We start from the raw sequence: 20617 nt of genomic DNA, 5'->3' as shown, positions 1-20617 counted from the left end.
TCAAAATTAACCATTAATACTTGTGTGGCTATTTAAAGAAAAGATACAATGGAGCAAGTTCCAGGCTACAATGCATTCCTTTTCCCATATGGCTCCTGATACAGGCTTGCCCCAAGGCTAAACCCTTACCTCCCTGGATTCAGCCCTCACCTCTAAGCAAATAACTCCCACATTTCCACAGTCTGTTTACTCCTGGACTCATACTATATAGACGGTGGGCGGGACTTCAAAGCTGAGACGTCTCCAAAGAAACTCATTCTTTCTGACCAAATCTAGTGCTCTTGGAGTCTCCTTTCTCCTGGTTTACAACAGTACCCTTCTCCCTGTGTCTCAGAATGGAAGTGTTCACTTATTTTCCACAACCTACTAGATGTCAGATGTTTCTACCCCAATGGTGTTTTTCAAAGCTCTCCGTGAAAACGGTACCGTTGGTGCTTTCCTACTTCTCCCGAACTGCTTCAGTAAATCCCCAAGTTTCTCTGTGCCTCTAATCCTAAAAGTCAAGGATGATCCTACCACTTTCTTTCTCCAAAATTTCTCAAAGTTCCACCTTGCCTAAAGATTGTAATCAAATTCCTTCTCTCAGTATTGAAAGCCTTTTGGAATATGATCTCTACTTACTTTTCAAGATCATTTCTTAAAACATTCCTGGCCTCTCCCAGTGTTTACTGAATATAACGTGGATATCATTCCTGGGTATAACGTGGATATCACTCACCCTAACGCCTTTGCTCAAGTCATTCTTCAAACTGGAACAATCTTAGGTGTCTGAAGTCCTCCTTGTCCCTTACTGTTCAGTCAGGTCAAAGTCCCTGTGTCTCTAAAAAGCTTTCCCAGATTCTTCCCAGTTAAAAAAATCTATCCATTACTCATACATTTCCAGCGTGTTTTTAAAATTCTATTATGACATTCACTACAGTATGCCTTTTATAGAAAGTCCTAACTCTTCTATTTCTTATGAATTCCTACAAGGCAGAAGCCATATTGTTTTACCTCCATAACTCCTTCACAGGGGCTGATAGCTAAGAGCAGCTCAGGGAATGCTTGTTAACCACTGAAAGAAGAAATACAAGAATGAACAGTCCTTAGCTTTTCTATTCTATTCATTACTAACCCTAGTTCCCTTTTCCCGATCTAGGGAACTATTTAACTTATGCTTCAGGTTTTGAAATTGTCTACACATAACAACTCTTCTTTGCGGGGCTTAAGGTTTTGTGCTGTTCTTATTTGTTCTTCATTTGGTAACCCCAATCAGATGAGAAACACTACGATTTAATCTACTTTTGCACCCAGACAAGTGTGACTGAAACTCAGAGTTCATTTCCTTTGTTGAGGAATAAAAGACTTCAATGTTGAGCAAAGCAAAGGCTGTCCAACATTTACATATTTTAAAATTATTGAATTATCTTCATTTTCTTTTGCATGAGGGACACATTCAGAAACAACTGTGTATTTTGGACCATATTAGAAGAAAATAAATATACCATCAGTGAGTCTGATGGGGATACGAAAGGAAGCTCCTGGTCTTAGTCACTACCAGAGACCCAAGAGGTCACTTTAGAGACCAGGGAAATACCAGAAGTAAACAAATGCTTCTTAGATACAGAACCTTCTTGGCCCCTTCCCTTAATTTTCCTCATTCAGTTTGAATGAAAATTCAAAGTATGAAAAATAAAAACATTTCAGAGCTACGAGTAATAAAAAGACATGGAGGAATCTTAAATTCATACTATTAAGTGAAAGAAGCCAATCTGAAAAAGGCTACACCTTGTATAATTCCAACTATATGAGATTCTGGAAAAAGAAAAACTAGGGAACCAGTAAAAAGATCAGTGCTTGCCAGGGGTTGGGGGACTGGGAAAGAATGAATAAGTGAGCACAGAGGGCTAGGGCAGTGAAAAAACTATGTAGGATATCATAATTATAGATACATGTCATTACACATTTGTCCAAACCAATAGAATATAAAACACCAAGAGTGAACCCTAATGTAAACTATGGACTTTAGGTGACGACCCTATGTCAATGTAGGTTCATCAATTGTAACAAATGTCCCACTCAGATGAGGAAGGTTGTGCATGTGTGAGGGCAGGGGTTGAATGGGAAATCTCTGTACCTTCCCCTCAGTTTTACTTTGAACCTAAAACTGCTCTAAAACATAAAGTCTAAAAAAAACCAAAATCAAACCAAAAAGCCTTTCATATTGTGTAGTATGTTAGTAAACCAAACACACACACACACACACACACACACACACACACACACACACTAAGTATCTTAACTTGATTTTCCTAATTATCCTACCAGGTGGTTATTATACCTTCCACTTTAAAAATTACAAAACAGAAACTCAGAGACATTAAATTCTCAAGATCACATAGTTATTGAGTGGCACAGCAAAGATCTGAATATTATAGTGGTTAGGAGCATTTATAACATAACACTAACTCCCTCTGAACCGATTTACCCACTGACTAGCTGTGTTATTTTGGGGAAGTAACCTGAATTCTCAGAGCCTCTGTTTACTCATCTGTAAAGTGTGAATAACAATAGTGCCCACTTCACACAGTTGCTGTGTGGATTACATGAGTTTGTGGCCAGGGAGTAATTAGCAGAAGATGAGAGCCACGGTAAGGGTTTATTGGTGATATTGCATCAGCAGTATTGGTATAAGCAGCAGTACTCTGGATATGCTGAATCCAAATAAAATCATCTTTTCACTAAAGGGTACGCTTTGCTTGGTGACTTGGGATAGAAGCTGCCACCTACTCTTAAGCTTTCCCACAAGTATTTAATTGGATAGAATTCTGATATGAATTCTGTACATTCATGCCATCCATAGCAACCCATTCATAATTTGGCCTGGACATCAGGGCTAAAACAGGGAGCATTTTGCTGACTACGATGTTAAGAAACACATATTTGGTCTTTGTCCCAGTTCCTGGCACAGAACTCCTCAAACCCTTGTGATTTCTTGAGTGAGAGGGTTAGTGGGGGGTTTTGGGTTATTCATAAAAAGTCTCTTTCAACCATACCTGAGTTCATACTAATGAGGTGACTCTTGGAGGATGGGGGCTGGTTGGTTAAAGGATTGAACTTTCTGTTCCATCTCCCAACCTCTGGAAGAGGAGACAGCCTGGACATTGACTTAATCACCAGTAGTCAACGGTTCACACAACTGTGCCTACATAATGAGCCTCCCCCTTAAACCCCCTAAACAATGAGGTTTGGAGAGTGTCCGGGTTGGTGAACATATTAAGGTACTGACAAGGCGGCACACCCAGAGAGGGCATGGGAGCTCCGTGCCCCTACCCCCATACCTCATCCTAGTCATTTCTTTCATTTGCCTGTGCCGTATCCTCTAGAATAAACGGGTAATAGAAAGTAAAGCTCTTTCCTGAGTTCTGTGAGCTGTGCTAGCAAGTTATCGAACCCCAGGAGGTGGCTGTGGAGAGCCCTCAATTTATAGGTGGTCAATCAGAAGTACAGGTGACTTGTGGGACTTGTGACTGGCGTGTAAAGCGAGGGGGCAGGCTTGTGGGACTGAGCTGTGGGGTGTGCCTAACTCCAGGTAGTTAGTGTCAGAATTGTTTAGTGTGAAGGGAAACACCCCACATGTTTGGTGTCAGGAGTGAGTAGAATAAAGAAAGAGGCTTCTCTTATATTGACTTTCTTGTCTATCTCCAGCATGACAGTCATACACAAAACATGTGAGCCAAGGCACCTGCCTCAAAGAACAGGAACAAGTGAAATATCAGCATATTGGTCAATCCCAGAGATTTTCAGAACCAGGTCACTAATTTCTTGTGAAGAGGTCAAGTGAATTCTGAAACCCTCAGCAGATCTGCCTGGTAGAACATTTTGCAGGTTCAGCTCCACTTGAATCTTCTTCACAGGTTTAAGCTATTTTAAAAACTGTGACCTTCAGTTATGAATAGAAAGGACTTTACATTTTATACTGACAATGTACTTTACATAAAAAAATTCAGAATAGCTAGGGAGTGAGATTTTAATATTTTTAATGAAGACAGTCTTGTATCACTGCTTTTTATGTTTCTATATTGTTTCCCCAACTTAGTTGTACTTAACACTGTGATTTGCAGAGTTGGGTCCTCGATAACTTTACTGCATTATTGATTGAAAAGGGCCTACAGTGGGGTAGAGGCAATTAGTGGACATTTCCCACTTGAAGAATATTGTGAATTTAGCAAAACAGCTGCTTCCCAGAGAATTGGTTATGCCTTTCAATTTTTCTTTCTTTAGTGACTCTCAGATGAATGAATTACTACCCTTCTGGTCATATGTGAAAAATTTGACCTGTTTGCTTCTTACAGGATGCTATTACTATTGTCAGGGCGAAGAAAGTTGAGTGGTCCATGACTATGATTATGTTTTACCAATTTTTAAGCAGGGATATTTAATAACCTACTGAAGGAGGTCAGAAGTTAAAAATATCCAAGTGTTACTTTTTTCACATAGACTACATAATTCCAAAGAGGAAAATGTAGATCCCACTGTATAGGAACACACTTTTCCTCTGCGGGTCTAACCCGGATGAAGAAGAAAACTTGAATGTAGGCTTGGCTAGTGGACTGAACGAGAGTGGGGTGGACATGAGACTAGAGGTTTCAACAAGGTCAAAGATAAGGTGTAGTCAGGGGACCAGGAAGCTGGAAGGTTAGGAGTGTTGGAAAAACCTGCCAGCATCACCTATCTCAAGGGGCTGTTGCGAAGGCTGAATGAGATCATGGACGCGGAGCAGAGCATCAGCCTCGGTCTCCAGCTAGGAGCCCGGTTTCAATCCCTACTCTGTCTCTTCTTGGCTGAGTGATCCTGCAAAAGTGACTTATGTTAGCTGAATCTGAATTGCTTCATCAGTGAGTTGTGCAGATGAAATGAGATAGTAGATGAAATGTACTTTTCGCATAGTAAGAACTCAGGTGTTAGTTATTATTATTCATTACTTTTATTACCTCAGGTCCTCTTATTTATTTATTTTCACCCCAATATGTTCCATTCTCCTTCCCTATTTTATTTTTTTTCTGTAGAACTTACACTGTAAATTTTACTTGTTTATCTTTTTATTTTTGATTCTCCACATTAAAATGTAAGCTCCATGGCGACAGGGAATGTTTCCTGTTTTGTTCCCTACAGGGGAGTGCCTAGGACAGTGCTGGCACACTGTAGTACTCAATAAATATCTGTTGAATGAAAGAATCATTGTATAGGAGTATAGGAAGGGGGACACATGGTTAGTTCTGAAATAGCCAAAATGACACTTGTCAGTAGGGACCATTTCCAAGATGTGGCCAGAGGTGTGGGTTAATGAGTGGAGGGAAAGTTTATTGGAACTGAAGAAGTCAAGAGGCCCTGGAGCGAGGGTGTTGGGTGGATCATCCGCATCGAATCTATGACACAAAATGAAGCTAGGGAGTGAGGTGGAGAAGAGGGTGAAAAGGGGCTGCCAGCATCCCTAAGCCTATAGATGAATGCAGAGGAATGCTCCGTAGTCAGTGGTGGATAGCCGTAAGTAAAAGGTAGAATGAGCAGACGGGTGCTTTTCACTATGGGGAGTGGGTGTTGGAAGTAGCAATGGGGAGTTGGGAGAACTCGTAGTCCCATGACATAGGGCCCACAGAAGACTGAGGAACTTTCCATGGAGAGAGCTAGAGGAGAAGAGATGGCCCCTGGAGAGAGCTGGGATGCAGTTAAGGAAACAGGTGGGCGAGTCTGGCAGAGAGCCTGGGAATGCAGAGAAGGGTGTTGCTAAGGACATGACATTCCCAAAGGTTGGTGGGAGGGAGACTAGTAAACGGGAGCACGGAGCTGTCTCGAGAGGAGAGTGCAAGTGGCTGTATGCACAGAGGAGAGGTGACACTCAAGAATGTATGGTTGTAAGTCGTCTTTTTTTCCATTACCAGATACAAGATGATTTTGTAGTTAAGTAAGTTAAACAAAGAGAGGGACAGCACATTTCTGGAAACATCTTGATGTTCAAATGCTCTACAGAATTATTCAAATATCTAACATCATCTACTTGTTATGGAAATATCTTTCCCTTCCTTCCATCTCAGAAGAATACTTGATAGTTTCAGTTGGATATACTCCTGGATGAATGAATTTAAACAGTTACCACCTTTCATAACCTTCATCATTTTTTTTCAGCTCAACTTAAATAGGTTAAAATTTCAGTGAATTTTTAAAAAATGAAATTGTTTATAAAAGTAAACCACTAAGACAAGCTTTGGAACTCTTGTGAGTTAGAACTATCATCTAATGCTTTTATATCTCTCTTGTTAAGTTAAATTTGGAGGTGTGAAGCATCTCAAGTTATCTCCAAATAAGTTCATAAGGCAATGTTCATTAGTGAGTTGGTTGATTGGTCAGTGACTCAACACTCACTGGGTAACCACAATGCCTAGAGCACGGTAAGAACAAAGCAATGGATAAGACAGGCTAAGGTTTTGAACATGATAGAAACACTATTTAGATGCCAACAAATAATAATTTCAAAGCTATTTAGAACAAGTGAATATTTTGAGCTGGGAATCTTTCTTCCTCTTCTGCATTCCCTGAATAAAGAATTGAAGGTAATGATAATTAACATTAATAATAACAAATGTGGGTAAAGCCAGAGTGCCCTAGAAGAATATACTAAAAGTGCTACTCAATAAAACATGTTGAATGACAGTCTTTTGGGAGTTTAAAATTTGGGTAGGGGCACTATTCTCAAGGCAATTTAACATGTCACTGTTTCTATGCCATTTTATCATCACAGCAGAAAATTTAAAAATCATTCCAGGTTGCACTAGCTAAAACTACCTGAGACTAACGTACATAAATGATGAAAACAAACTTTTCCATTCTTAAAACGTAGCCATCCTTGTGTCATTTTTAGTTCCGGGGGTAAGGTGTCATTTTTAGTTTCTCTTAAGTCTTCTCTTGAAGTTCACTGTAACGTATTTTCATCTGCATGAGCGTTTCTTGATGAGAAGACTAGGGGCACATTTATGAAACGGCTGCTCCTATAGTCCCTTAAGAAGCCTTGCCTATACTTTCCAGCCTTGAGCAAAGTCCAAGATGAAGCTAACAGAGAACTAGAGATTCCAATTAATTTCTATTCAACCTCTTTCTTGTATGACTTCTCTTGGCTCAAATTGAGATGCTTAAGGAATTTGGATCTTACTAATTAAAATGGCAATGTTACCAACTTTAGATACCCCAAAATCTACTAACAAATATTTTCTTTTCCTAAAAAGAAAAAAAGGGGTTCACATTGTTATTCCATATGTTTATTAATACTTATATTTGATTGATGATGTGGATTTTAAAAACAAACAAACCAACAACCAAAAGTTCTCTTTAGATTGGTATCTTCAGAAAAAGTCTACCTCTCTCTGTTTAAAGAAATCCAAACCAAAACACAAGCAAACCAACCAACAGATACTCTAAAGCCAAAACAAACCACACCAACAAAAAATTATGTAATATATTTTTTGGAGCCCCAGATGTTACTTGAAGGTTGCCGGTAGCATATGGCTTAATTTCCTGGTTAAAGCAGGGTAAACTACAACTTCTACTGTGGCCAGACTGAACCAGAGAAAGGGCTTTTATGTATGCAGGTATTGGCTGTAAGTCAGGATCACCAACCTATTCAACCATAGCTTCTCCTTTGAGATGTGTTGATCAGTAAAAACACACCTGGGCACTTTTTAATTCCATCTGATTCGAAGAGAAAGTTTAGCTGGTCATAAGTTTGTGGACTTTGCATCTTGGTTATCACAAAATTAATGGTCCGAGGCAATGAAGGTTTCCGACATCATGTGGAAAATATGCATCTTCCCCTAAAGACTGCCTATTCACCTGTTCTCTGCCTGACTCAGGACAGACATCAAGTATTTGGGAAGCTTTAAATCAGACAATATTTCCTGCTGCTACCCAAGCTACTCCAAGCTAAGGACTTCCACCTCTGGGAGCATCTTGCAAGGAAAAGTCACTGTTAGGAGAAAAAAGCCACACCACAAAAACTACTTCAAAATCTGTATCAGTCATTCTGATTTTTTACAATTGTGCTAAAACACACACTTAAGTTAAGAAAGTTCTTTTTGTTGTCATGAAATACAAAACGTTCAATATTTAGGTTCAAGTCTACAGTAGAATATTTTTTGGCCAACTTTTTATCCCAAGATAAACTTAGCTATTTAAAATCGTAGAAAGCAGAGGCTTAAGTGATAAATATGTGTAAAATAGTCCATTAATTAAGTTGAACTACTTAATTTTTCCTATACAATAGTTTAAACAGGCCATTTTATCAAATGCCTGGCTTGTTAAAATGATTTAGAATTTAAATATAAAACAGAAGAATGCTAATCCTTAATACAGAATATAACAAATTATCCAACATTGAGGTTAGATATCTGACATTGTATTTACGTATATTTTCTTTCATCTTCTAAAATGGCAAGTCCAGTGGTAGCTGTCCATTTTACTCGTCATTCCAGTTTCAATTTCCATTTCAGAAGATGCAAATAGAACTTACTAAAATACTTTTTTTTCTTTTCCTCACTTTTCTGACCTCCCATGCAGCATTCCTTGTCATAAGAATATTTACACATTTACATTTTACAATAATGGATGTTGTATCTGAAATATTAATTATCCAAAGCAAAGTTAAATGCCAATTCCAACCAAAAATGTCCTTATATTTGTTGCATTGCATTTGCAAAAGAGTTAGGAAAGAGCCCTGGTTGACAGAGTTAAGTTCCTTGCCCAAAAAAGGTGTTTGTTTTTTTTCAATTTAACACAGTTAATTAAGTAACCAATATTAACTGCAAATTAGCTTTAATTTTTTAATATGAAAAAATCGAAGATCCCATACAAACCAAATTCATGGAATATTGTCTTTAGTATTTAATATTTTTGAAGTAGCCATAGCATTTTTATATAGAAAGTGAGAGCAGGTCTTTTGAAGAGAACTGGGATTTAAAAATGCGAATGGGGAAAAAGCATGAGGGGAGGATAAATTAGAATCTGGTATGCTATGTACTACTTACCTTCAAAAGTCAAATAAAACTTTCCTCTGTCAAACCAAACGAGGGAAGGCTGTTCATTCTCTGTATGGCCAGGAGTTGAAGCGGGATGGGAAAGGTTAAGGAGAGGGAGAGAGAAGGACACAGTATGAGTTACAGAGCAGGTCATTAATCTCACTAGGGGGGGAGGGCAGAGGCACTGCATGCCGTTAGCATGCAGGAAAAAGGGAGGGCTGGCAATCTATTATTATTATTATTTTGTTTTCAGTTCGGGAAACAGAAAGCAAAAGCAAAGCTATGGAGGCCTAAAGGGATGGGCACGTGTTGCTGGTAGCTTGGTACTCGGTGCTGGTGCGCATGGAGAAGAAGTCTTCCTGGCCATGCAGGGGCGTCAGCATATTTTAACTGCACTAGTTTGGCCAAACTGTCATTCAGCAATTGCTGTATTTATTTCATCTTCAATGTCATCCCCTTCTATGTTTTCAAAAAGATAAACTCGGAGTTATAGGTTATATAAAACTTAGCTGAGGTTTTCAATGACAACAGCATTGCATATCAATTGAAAGTTCGTGGAAGATGTCATATATCTTCCATCCCCTCCCCTGGAATCACCTTAGGCATCCAGACACAAAACACCCTTTACCTACGTACCAAAGAAAAGACAAGATTACTAACGGTGCTCTACTATATTTTTAATTAAAAAGCCATCACTGGACACGTAATTCTGAGCAGTTAAATTATTCCTCCTTTTGTAAATTCACAAAGCAATTGCATCTCACCTTTTTTGAACCTTTTCACTGAGAAACTGTCATGCAACCTGCTGCTTTATAAAATGTTCACTTAAAAAACATTTCAGTGGCATGAGTTCCACGATGAACAGTAAATAGACGGTGCATCTGATCGGCATTGGACACTCATGAGGTGAGGAGCATGTCCATGAAGTTTAGCATTCAGATGGCATAATGGCTTGGATTTTTAAAGTCTAGCTATCTAGAGATCACTCGGCTAGCACCATACCTGCAGGCGTTTCACAGCGCCTTTCAAACGAGGGCAGTTTGTCATAAAAAACATCATCTTCTGACACTACGAACCAAAGAAATATAAAGGAATGGAAAACAAAAACACAAATACAAATCTCAAATGAAATCAAGCAACACACTTTACTGATCGAAACACAGGAATGATTTTAATGGAAAAAGGAAACAAAACCTAAGACACTGAGATGATGGAAAGAGTATAAAAAAGTGATGTGCTTATTGCATGATGAGCCTAGGAGAAGAAATGGAAATCTAAAAAATGCCAGATGTTAGCATCTGTGAATTCACTGAAGTCAGCTCCATGGAAGAAATCACACCCCCACATTTTCAGGGAGTTGTTAAAAGCACTATCATTAATAATTGACTCGTGCAGGTGTATTTCACTCAGACACAACTCTCAAGTGGCTGGACATATATCCATCAACAGAACCTCCGGGCAGAGCGCTGACAACTCAATGGGATCACCCAGCATGCACCTTCCTCCCCATGGGGAAAGAGAAAGCTTTTAATGAGACCATAAAAATGCAACAGTGTGAATCTGAGGTCCCTGAATGAAGTATCCCATTTCAACTTCATCAATATCCAAATTCAATTTGCCCTGCACCTGTACTGGGTAGTTATGGATTGTTAATTTTGAACAGCATTATTGTAATTCCATCTTTGGCTATGGTATCAGGCATGGCCAAATGTCTTTGTAAACTGGTCACAACAGTTGCTCTGAATCCCAACCGTTCTGGATCTCTTTACACGGTCTCCCTCCTCACCAACAAACAAATGTAGACAATTGAAGTTTTATTCTATGTGATTTAGATCAATCAATGCCACACGTCTGAAGGGTATTATTGTAACTTTAATAGAAAATTGAATAAATTCTGTACAAAGACTGGTAAGGGAGAATCTTCCCTAGAACGTAGAGAAGTAAGATAAGGAAATGGATGAGGGTAGTAAAATTATTTCAAAAACTATGCTTCTTGGAAAATATTCTACTAGCTTGCCTCCTTAGACTTAGTGAATAAGGCAGGGAAACTATTTCTTTGTCAATTCTTAAGGCTCTAGGATAGCACCTGTCAATCAGTTTTTAATATATATGTGGCTTCCTTGGTGGATAGAATAAGCGAATGCAACTCCTATAATATCTGTAGGAGAGGAACAAGAACTGGCCCTAAGAAGGATACCCCATAATATCTCCAGAAAATAGGACACAAAAAAGTTACATTGGCAGTAACTGAATGTAACAGTGCCTTTTCATACCTGTTAGTGGGGAATGGTGGAGAATATTCCTTTCTTTTGAAGAAATAATTTTCTGTTTACAATCTCCTTAAAATGAGGAGCCTCCAATACTGCCATTTGTTCTTTGAGCAGAAGTTACAAAAGAATGGTTCATAAGGGTTGAACAGCATGGCTATCATTTTTTATTGTGGTTGTGGACATTGAGCGCTTAGAAGAAAACATACTAAATAAATCAGAGAACTTAAAAAATGAGTGGTTGCATAGCTCTGTGCTTAATTTAAATAAGGGCAACACTCAAATCAAGTACAGAAGAAAAATTTCCTTAAGAACTAACCATGGAAATTGCCTCAGATTGATCTGAGATGGGGAAGTCAGTACTGGAGGCAGGCTTTTCCAAAAAAATAAATAAATAAAAGGCAGAAGGAAAAAAATACTAAAGTGTGAGAATTTAAACTTGGGCTCAAGAATATCCACCTCCAAAGGTCTTTCTTTTTGTTCAGAATAATTGATGTTAATACAGATATATTTTTTAAAAAGCTTATCTAAGTCAGAATTGCCACCCAGCTTACAGAGACAAAGACTTGGAGGAAATATTTTAAGTTTTAATTGCTACGGTTAATACTCCTCTACTGAATACAAATCACTTTTGCTCAAAGATCTACACCAAAGGAAGCATCAAAGTCCATCTGATGCTTCCTTTGGTGCCCGTAAATGATTACCTTTCATTCATTACAGATTCCTGGGATGTTAAAGATGTAATTTAAAAATGCATAATTAACAGTGAAGGAATATAATTCATAGTGAATTTAACAATGAAGAAAAATTGTCTTCATGGTGGTCTTTTTGCATTGGGGTACCAAAGGAAGGTTTTGCAAACATCGAAAAAAATGACTGTCACCGATAGAAATAAGAAACAAATAATAAATTGGATATATACAATTAGAGATAACTCCCTGTTTATCTCTATCTCTAAATGTCTAGGAATTTGTTTCTTACAATAGAATAACTTTAAACACTTTCTTTATTCACATAATATTAATAGGATTCTTCCCCCCAAATCAAATAGTGAAGGTCCTGTGAGCTTTGTTCAGTACAAAAGGAGTTTATTGTATTTCATTGATTCTACTATGTGTACTTTTTAACCTCTCTGGAATTGGGATGGGTCTTAAAATCAATACGATAAGAAAGTATTGCACCTTACCTCAACTGGCAGCTTTCTCCGCCCTTTCTCAGTCATATAGAAAATAATAGTGCCTCTTCTAATTGAAGGTAACTTAAATTCAGTGACATACAGTTGCAAAGGGACTCTTCATTATTTGAATGTGACAATGCACAGAAAGTCCTGTTTTCAGTTGTGGCATCAGATTTACTACTTTATAATCACAGGTCTCATGAAAAAGATTTTACGCCCAAAGTCTGGCAGGAGCGAAGTCTTATTTGAATTGTTGTGTGGGAAGATCAGACATGCTCTTAAAAATTTAATCCTTGAATTATATTAAACTTTGTAATAAGCAAGTACAAATAATAAGTATCCAGTTTCTGCCACACATGTCCCAATTTTGGCACAAGTGTCACAGGAAACGTCAGAAAAGTATCTTGGTGGAGGGAGGGAAATATTGAGTCATCGATGTCAGGAATTTGCTGCTGAAATTCTATCTCCCCCAAGCCATCTGATTACATTAAGTTGATGTTCCAAGGCAGTCATGAACAGTCAGCACCTTAGTGCTGAACAGCCAAAGCACATCCTCTCCAAAAAGAGATAAACAACGCTACATAAGGTGCTGCTGGGCGGTCATTGACAATGTATTTACTTCAGAGAGAAACGGCTGTCAGGTGACCCACAGCAGCAGGAAATAAAGAACAAGAGAGTGAGGAAGATGAAAACCAAACAAAAATAACAGACCCAAACAGATAAAATCAGAATGCTCCTCAGCAATGAAGCAATGTGACCAGCCTCTCAGGTGGCTTTTTTCTCTTCTTAGCCCCTCTGTGGTTCATCTTAAAAGAATGCATACTAGCTGTGTTAAGAATCAGAGTCACTGGCCAGGATTTGAGATTTCTGCAGCAGGGAGCATGAGAACACATGGTACAAAACATGGCCACAGGTCAAATGCTCTGTGTGTGCAATTTTCTCTATGAATCTCAATGAGTTGAAGGAATAGGTTAGATGGTCATCTGAGGTCACTTGAGGTCTGCTTTCTGAGTGACAGTTTATTATCCTTACTTTCCTCTCTGAACCACCAGGAAAATCACAGAGAGTGAGTGGAACAAATGACCTTGAGGAAAAAACAACAGAAAAACAACAGAGCAGGAGTGGGGGAAATGGCTGTAGCAATCAAGAGTATTAAAGACAGTTCAAAAATAAGGTTGGAAGTTACAGAAAAAACAAAACAAAACAGCAACAACAACAAAACCCAGAGAGAAACTAGCTAATAGGCATCTAAAATTAGGGAGCCCTGAGTTGCCCCAGCTGATGATACAGATAAAGAATAGACATGGTTATATAAATGATGTTAAATATCTGTCTGTCAACGAATCAGATGAAATTGGAAAGCTGGCTATATTTTCACCAAATTTGAAGAATTCTTTGGGGCTGATCTGATTAAAAATGTAGAGCACATGATATGGTCGAAATTCTCTTTGGAGGCCTAAGAGGCACACCTTAACTTATTTCCCTGGGAAAAGAGGGATTTCTTCTCCAGAAGAGCTTCAGGCTTTGATCAAATTATTCCTCACATGGGCAACTCTGTAGTGTGCTCTTTTTTGGCAAGTAGCAGCAGGAATTTATTTAGCTTTGGTTAATGATTCTCCCAAGCAATGCAGCATGAGCCAGCTGGTTTACAATATGGGAGACTTGGAGGGCATTCAGACAATAAAGGAAGACAATGGGAAAAAATGGAATGGGAAAGCCCAGGTCAGAGATACCATGCAAACACGAGAGAGGCAGCAGGAGCTATGGAAGGTGGGTAACGAGGTGTAGACATAGACCAGCCTTGGGAAGAGGGAAGACGCTCCAGGCAAGAAGAGGCATTTAAACCTGGGAAAACCATCCAGCTGAGCAGCCATTCTCAACTCTTCACTTTCATCACACCATAAGGAAAGAGGCACAAAGGCATTTACTGAAAATGCCAGCAATGACTTATTTCTTGGGGAAAATTGACCGCACATCACTGAAAAGCACTACAAAAAATGTTGAAAAGTTTTCTCACGTCCCACAGTGCCCATGTTTATACCATCTGTCAACATAAGGAGAACCAAAGTGATGAAGAAATGAAAGCTTCAAGAAAATAAAAGTTCTAAATTTTGTGATTTCTGATGGGTTACACGGTTGGAATTTAAAAAAAACATTCCCCCCTCAATGGAGACTATTTTCATTATAAGAAATAATATCTAAATTATAGGATCTTATTTGACTATTTCTTCTTTACTTTTATGAATAGCTCTGCATGGAAATAGCATAAGAGAATTCCTGCAAAACACAGGTGTTCACATTCTTTTATTTGCTTATTTGCTTACTTGAAGCACTTTGCCTTCTTTGCTGAGAAGGTGCTTTTAAAAGAAGAGTCAGATGATAGTAGCAAAACACACAGCAAAACAATTTTGATCAGAAACATAGGGCGTTAGGGTTTTCAGATCATAAATAATAGCCAGTCAAAACCACAAACAGATTAGAAGAGAGGAGATCATTTTTACCAACTGTCGGGGTGGTAGCTGCACTCAAGGAATTGGTGGACGATATCGAAGAAGTGCTCTCAGCCCGGGCTAGGGGTGCTATCGGAGGAGGGCTGGAAGAATGGATGGGAGGGCTGAAAGGTCGGGGCTGCAGGGAGAAGAAAAGAAATGGAAAGTTAGATTCACAGGTCTGCCCTCCATATTTTTAGCGTCTCCCGGCCCCAGATATGACAACTCGGGTTCTTAAAAGAGAACAGGTGGCACCATTTTTACACTGAAATTGATTATATCTGTACAGGAGCTTGTGGATGGAGCTAGAGGAACCATCAACCGTGATGCGCTATACTCAACAGGAACATCACATTTAGAGAAGCTGAGGTCTGGGGTGTGGTCGGTGATGTTTCAGGAGGATGGCCTCTTATGCCCCCAGGGACTAAGCAAGTACCATAATGTGAGAGCTTATACCCATTGAACGATATTTGAATACAGAATACTGTCCTGTGTTAGCTAAACCAGATCTCAGGGACATCACCAGTCTGTGACTCCTGTGTGCAGATACCAAAGACATTTACCTCTGCCAGAAGTCTCTTAATTGTTCACACAGAATGTTTCCCACCCCTCAGCCTTAAAACATGATGCAGGAAACGTCCAGAAAAAACTCATTGGGTCATACCACCCTCCTTTATATTCACATAGTGTGCCTACCACCAGTAACTTCTCTGTAGACTGGGGACAGAAATCAGGACTTGCCCTCCCTTGGAATCTTCCAAAATCAGATAAATATGGTGAAAGGAAACACCTCCCGTTCTAAAGGATTTAGCACAATTGAGCATTATTATCTTAATTTTCATCAAACTCACTGTAGAAGAACTAAGGGCCCCAGGACCCTATTGCTACTATTTTCGACCTTGGCTTGAAAGATGGTAGAGATTTGAGGGCAACTGAAATGTACATTCTGATGGCAGTGACTGTCTTTCAGATGTCACCTGTCAGGGCCATTTGTTCAAGCACTGTAAGTAAGACTTAGACCTGAAGTTGAGATGACCCGCGTTCAGGCACTTGGACTCCTGTTTGTCATTCCCACTGGACGTTTCTGAGCAGGCCAGGGCAGAAGGGGACATACCACATCTCCGACTCCAGGCTTCCCTGGAGGTAGCTTTGGCCGAGAGGGAGGCCGGGGAGGAGGTGGAGGTGGGGTCGTGGTGCTGCAAGGAACCAAGGGGGTGGCTGGCCGAGCAGGGGATGATGCACCTGAAAAACAAGCTGGTGTTAAAAATGGCTAGGAACGCAGGTGGCCAGAAGTGCTGTCATCACTGGATCCCGCCTTCCCCATTCCCCGACACAGTGTCAATCACAGCCATTTTTTTCACCTCAGCAGTTAGTACAGTCAACTCTGTAGCACATGGGGTTTAGGGTTTTTTTTTTTTTTTTTCAATAAAGAAAAAAATCACTCAGTTGAACTATGGTTGATGGCAGAAGCTGAAGCTCGTTGCCTTTTGTTGTCATGTGACACCCAGTGAAAGGTAAATCCTTTTATTACTCCCTGTGACAGAAAATATATTCTTAAGGCTCTTTTGGCTGGGTGGGCGGGTATCCTTCATTTTGACCATGGTACACACCAAACTTATGATAAATTCTCTTGATTTTTGCATATTCAGAATTTATTTATGTCCAAGATGAAAATGGAGGTTAGAACTTGAAAAAAAAAGTTTTTCACGTTATATGTATATATACATATATATAAATATGTGTATATGTATATAAATATTTATATATATAAAACACAGAAGAGAAGTATCCTTCTTACTGTGCTTCAAGATATGAGTGCTAACTTCGCAAGCGTAAGCAAACACTTGATGGTAAGCAAAGGACAAAATATAAGAAAGTAAATTAGATGTTACGTGCACACTTTGTGTGTAGAATCTTAACAGAAACACATTGAATTTAGAGGATTTTATTTTTCAAAGGAGGCTGCGTAGGAATCTGTCTGTGTAGAAGTTGCCTGAGATGATTTTTGTGATGATTTTTAAAAGAGCCTCTTGGATTTACTTTTCTGGCTGTCAATGACAAGCATGTGAAACACAGAGGACACACAGAGGTTGGCATGCACGCTGTTGAGCACACCAGAGAGGTCTCTAGACTCAGGGGTCTGCCTGTCTTCAATCTGTCCAGGATACACGGGTAAACTACTCGGCTAACAACCTTAAGAAAGTCAAATCAATATTCCAAACTGTTCTTGTTCAGTCAGAGAAGTTCCAACTGCTCCTGAGGTTTTTTTCACTTTACTTAGAAGCACAGGTATCAAATCACTCCAAGAAAAGTCTAAGAAATTGTGCCCCAGGAAAATATCTGTCCCCACCTAGCCTCCCCTCCAACATGCCACAAAACTCTGTTCTCTGGAGAATCCTAGACCAGCACCTTCATGTCCAGATTTTCAGATTCTCAAGGAGCTTTGGAGTTGAGCAGCAAAACCCATCACCTCAGCATCTGCTCCCATCTTAGGCGTGCCCTGGAGGTGAAAATCTTGCTCCTTTGTTTAAACAATTTGAAATGTTGAGTGCGTTGTGTTTCTCTGTGTTGTTTATTCTAAGTGTAGTTTCATTGGTGTGAAACCCTACTAATTATTCCCACCCATCCCTACTGATACCTCCTCTCCACCACTACCAACTTTTTATTGTATACTCACTGATTATTTTATTGGGCCAGTATCTATGCTAGGGCCAACTTTTTATTGTATACTCACTGATTATTTTATTGGGCCAGTATCTATGCTAGGCATTTTGCATGCATTATCTTATTTTATCCCCACAAAAAGCTTTGGAGGAAGGTACTTCTACTATCTCAGTGGAAAGTAAAGCTCAGAGATATTCAGTAACTTGCTCAAGGTCACGTAACTCAAATGGTCAATGTAACTACAAAGCCTGAGCTTTTAAATGCAGTGTCTTGTAGCTTTAGGTGGACCTTAGCCCCATATTTTGCACAAAGGTCTTCTTTTTGCATGGACAGACTGCATACTTTTCTCTCAATATGAATATTCTTAGACTTTGGCTAATCTTCTCTGAATAAAAGAATAAGGTATATTTTGACAGGTCCCACTACAAAGTTTTCTTTATACCCAGGATGTTTTCAGAAAACAGAAGTGACAGCAAAGAGATGGGAAATAAATCTTTACACAGCAAAGTCTTTGTCAGAAAGTTTTATGGAGCTTTTTTGAGGGTTCTATTTTGCTGGAAAACCATGCTATAGGAGTGGGTCAAAATGTCTATCCATGGGTCTATTTCCAAGAAATAGTCTTCTGAGTCAATCTCAGGAAAAGGTCAGCTGCTTATCCTTTTCTTACAAGTTCTAGAAGGGAAATTTAAAAATCCAGTTTCAGTAATACTTGGAAAACCAGTAAGGAGTTGTCATCGAGGCATTGTGGAATATTGAAAAAACTGATGAAAAGTCGGATGACCTGAGTTCTGGCCCTGCCCACCTCTCATCAGCTGTGGGATCTTGACTTCTCTGAGCCTCAACTTCCTGTTTTAAAAAATAAGACATGTTTCTACTTTGCAAAGGGGTTGTAACAATTGGAATGGAAAATGCTTATTAAAGTATTTACTAAACTATAAAATACTACACAAATGAAAGGCAGTTGATGTTGATGATGGTAAAGATTGTTTTTTGATACAGGTACAACTAAAAGCAAGGAAAAAAGTGCCTAGTTAACTAGTTTCCTTTTCCTTTCGGGGCACTTTTCCTTTACAGTTTTACTCACTTTTTCTTTACTGAACTGATTTCATTGATTCATTGTGCAGTTAGAAGACACCAAGGGAGTGTTTAAGAAGCAAAACCTGCTTGACAGAACCCACACATTCAGCAGAGAGTAGTCAGGGCCTAAGGAGTATTTCACAACTGTACTAAGGCTTCACACGATTTTGTGAGATTACACAATTATTTTGTATTGCAAGAATATAGAGGGTTATTATTTGTACATCTATATCCTCATTCTTCTATCTTCAATTATACTTTCATTTTCCCTTCAAGCAGTGTTTATTCCCAAGGACGATGCTGGAAAATAACTGGACAACATTGTTTAACTTTAAAAATCACATGTACATCATTTGAGCTTTGTGAGTTCAAAAAAGTTGGCAACCATTGACGTGCTCTCAATCCATCTGCCGCTCTCAACCTGGAGTTCCATCATAGCTTTGGTATGAGAACGGCATAAGGATGACTTCAACTTTCATCTCTCTTTTTGTGTGTGTGCTCGTGGGTGGGGGAGGGGAGTGGGGGGGGAGAAGTGGTAAATCGAACCCAACAGACCTGAGGTCAGACAGATACTGCCTTTGCTATTTATTGCTTTGTAACAGTGGCAAGTCCTATCTTTCAGCGTCCGTTTCCTTATCTGTAAAATGAGGCTAATACATCACAATGTTGTGGAGGAGAATCAAATGAATTTAAATATATGCACTTAGAAATATGTAAAGAATCAGTCTTTCCCAACTTGTGTTCCTTAGGACACAATTATACCATTGCTTTGAAGAAAGTATTAAACATATGTGGGAATGGTTTCACACTGCGTTACTTTTTTGGTGACCAGCACCTTAAAAGCCCTAAAACAATACTGTCCAACAGAGCTTTCTGCAATGATGAAAATGTTCTGGAACAAGTGTTGTCCAATAAGATAACCATTAGCCACATGTGACCACTGAGCACTGAATTGTGCCCACTGCATCTAAATAACTGATTTTTAATTTTAATTTTAATTAGTTACCATTAAGATTAAAATAGCCCCATGTGCCTAGTGGCTTCCATATTGGACATGTAGTTAGGAAATATATTTGTTTAATTCAACCCCAGGTAGCTCAAAGTTATTTGCTTATGGGGGGTTGTATGTGTGTGTCTGTTTGTGTTTAACATGCTTTAATATTGCTTTAGTTTCCCCAGTCGGGAAATGTTGCACTGAACGTTCTATCTTTATGGACACCTCTCTTTCCCTGGTCTCCAAACTTGCTGCAGGCCAAGAAAACACTTTCCCTGTTCCATCCCCTGGGCACACACAGCCCACATAGGAGAAGACATAGCCTTTGCCAAGAATCAGTGTCTGCATTCCAATAAAGCAATGTGCTGGCCAAACTATGTATTTTAAACTTTTGCCATAAGGAAATTAAAGTTCTTGGGGCAAATTCTTAACTTCCAACTTTTTCAATAGCAGGTAACTCTTCTGATTCACGAGGCCTGAGTACTGTCTAAACTTCATCAGTGGCAGTCATCTCGGTGTGAATGAAATTTTTAAAGTAGGCATAATGGTATCTAATTTAATATAGTTTCAGATATACAAGAAGAGTTATTCCCATCAGGTTAAGTTTTAAGAAGCAGGTAGTGATAAGCATTACGAATCTTTGAAACATGAGGCTGTATCCTATTGTTTTAATCCTAAATTTACATTTCTGCCAGTCTGTGTATATTTCATCAATAAAATATTAACAAGCAAATAAACTGGGACTTAATTAAGGAGATAATGGTGCACAGTTTTATTTATTCATGAGCTTCATTGGCCCAGTTCAGTCTTCTACTTAGAAATTCAATCCTTTAATACCAGCAAAGTATAGTTTTTTTCCAGCTCAGTTATTAAGAATTGATAGTCTTTACTGGTAACATTTTAAA

The 20617-nt window shown here is 39.0% G+C and overlaps 1 protein-coding gene across 9 annotated transcripts in view; it reads right to left on the bottom strand.

The window, feature by feature from the left end:
- SGIP1 (SH3GL interacting endocytic adaptor 1) overlaps window positions 1-20617 on the bottom strand; it is a 211326-nt gene that overhangs the window by 38166 nt on the left and 152543 nt on the right. For 8 of the 9 annotated variants that reach the window (XM_059924166.1, XM_059924162.1, XM_059924184.1 and 5 more), the window contains 2 exons: window positions 16092-16219; window positions 14990-15116 (listed from right to left, as the gene is read on the bottom strand). In XM_059924166.1, the coding sequence (XP_059780149.1) occupies window positions 14990-15116; window positions 16092-16219 (255 nt within the window). Of the gene's footprint in view, window positions 1-9053; window positions 9114-10046; window positions 10113-14989; window positions 15117-16091; window positions 16220-20617 lie in introns of all 9 variants that reach the window. The other variant, XM_059924211.1, reaches the window with a different exon arrangement.

This window comes from Balaenoptera ricei, chromosome 1, assembly GCF_028023285.1.
Source record: "Balaenoptera ricei isolate mBalRic1 chromosome 1, mBalRic1.hap2, whole genome shotgun sequence".
Classification (NCBI taxonomy): domain Eukaryota; kingdom Metazoa; phylum Chordata; class Mammalia; order Artiodactyla; family Balaenopteridae; genus Balaenoptera; species Balaenoptera ricei.
This window is presented reverse-complemented; position numbering and strand designations above follow the sequence as displayed.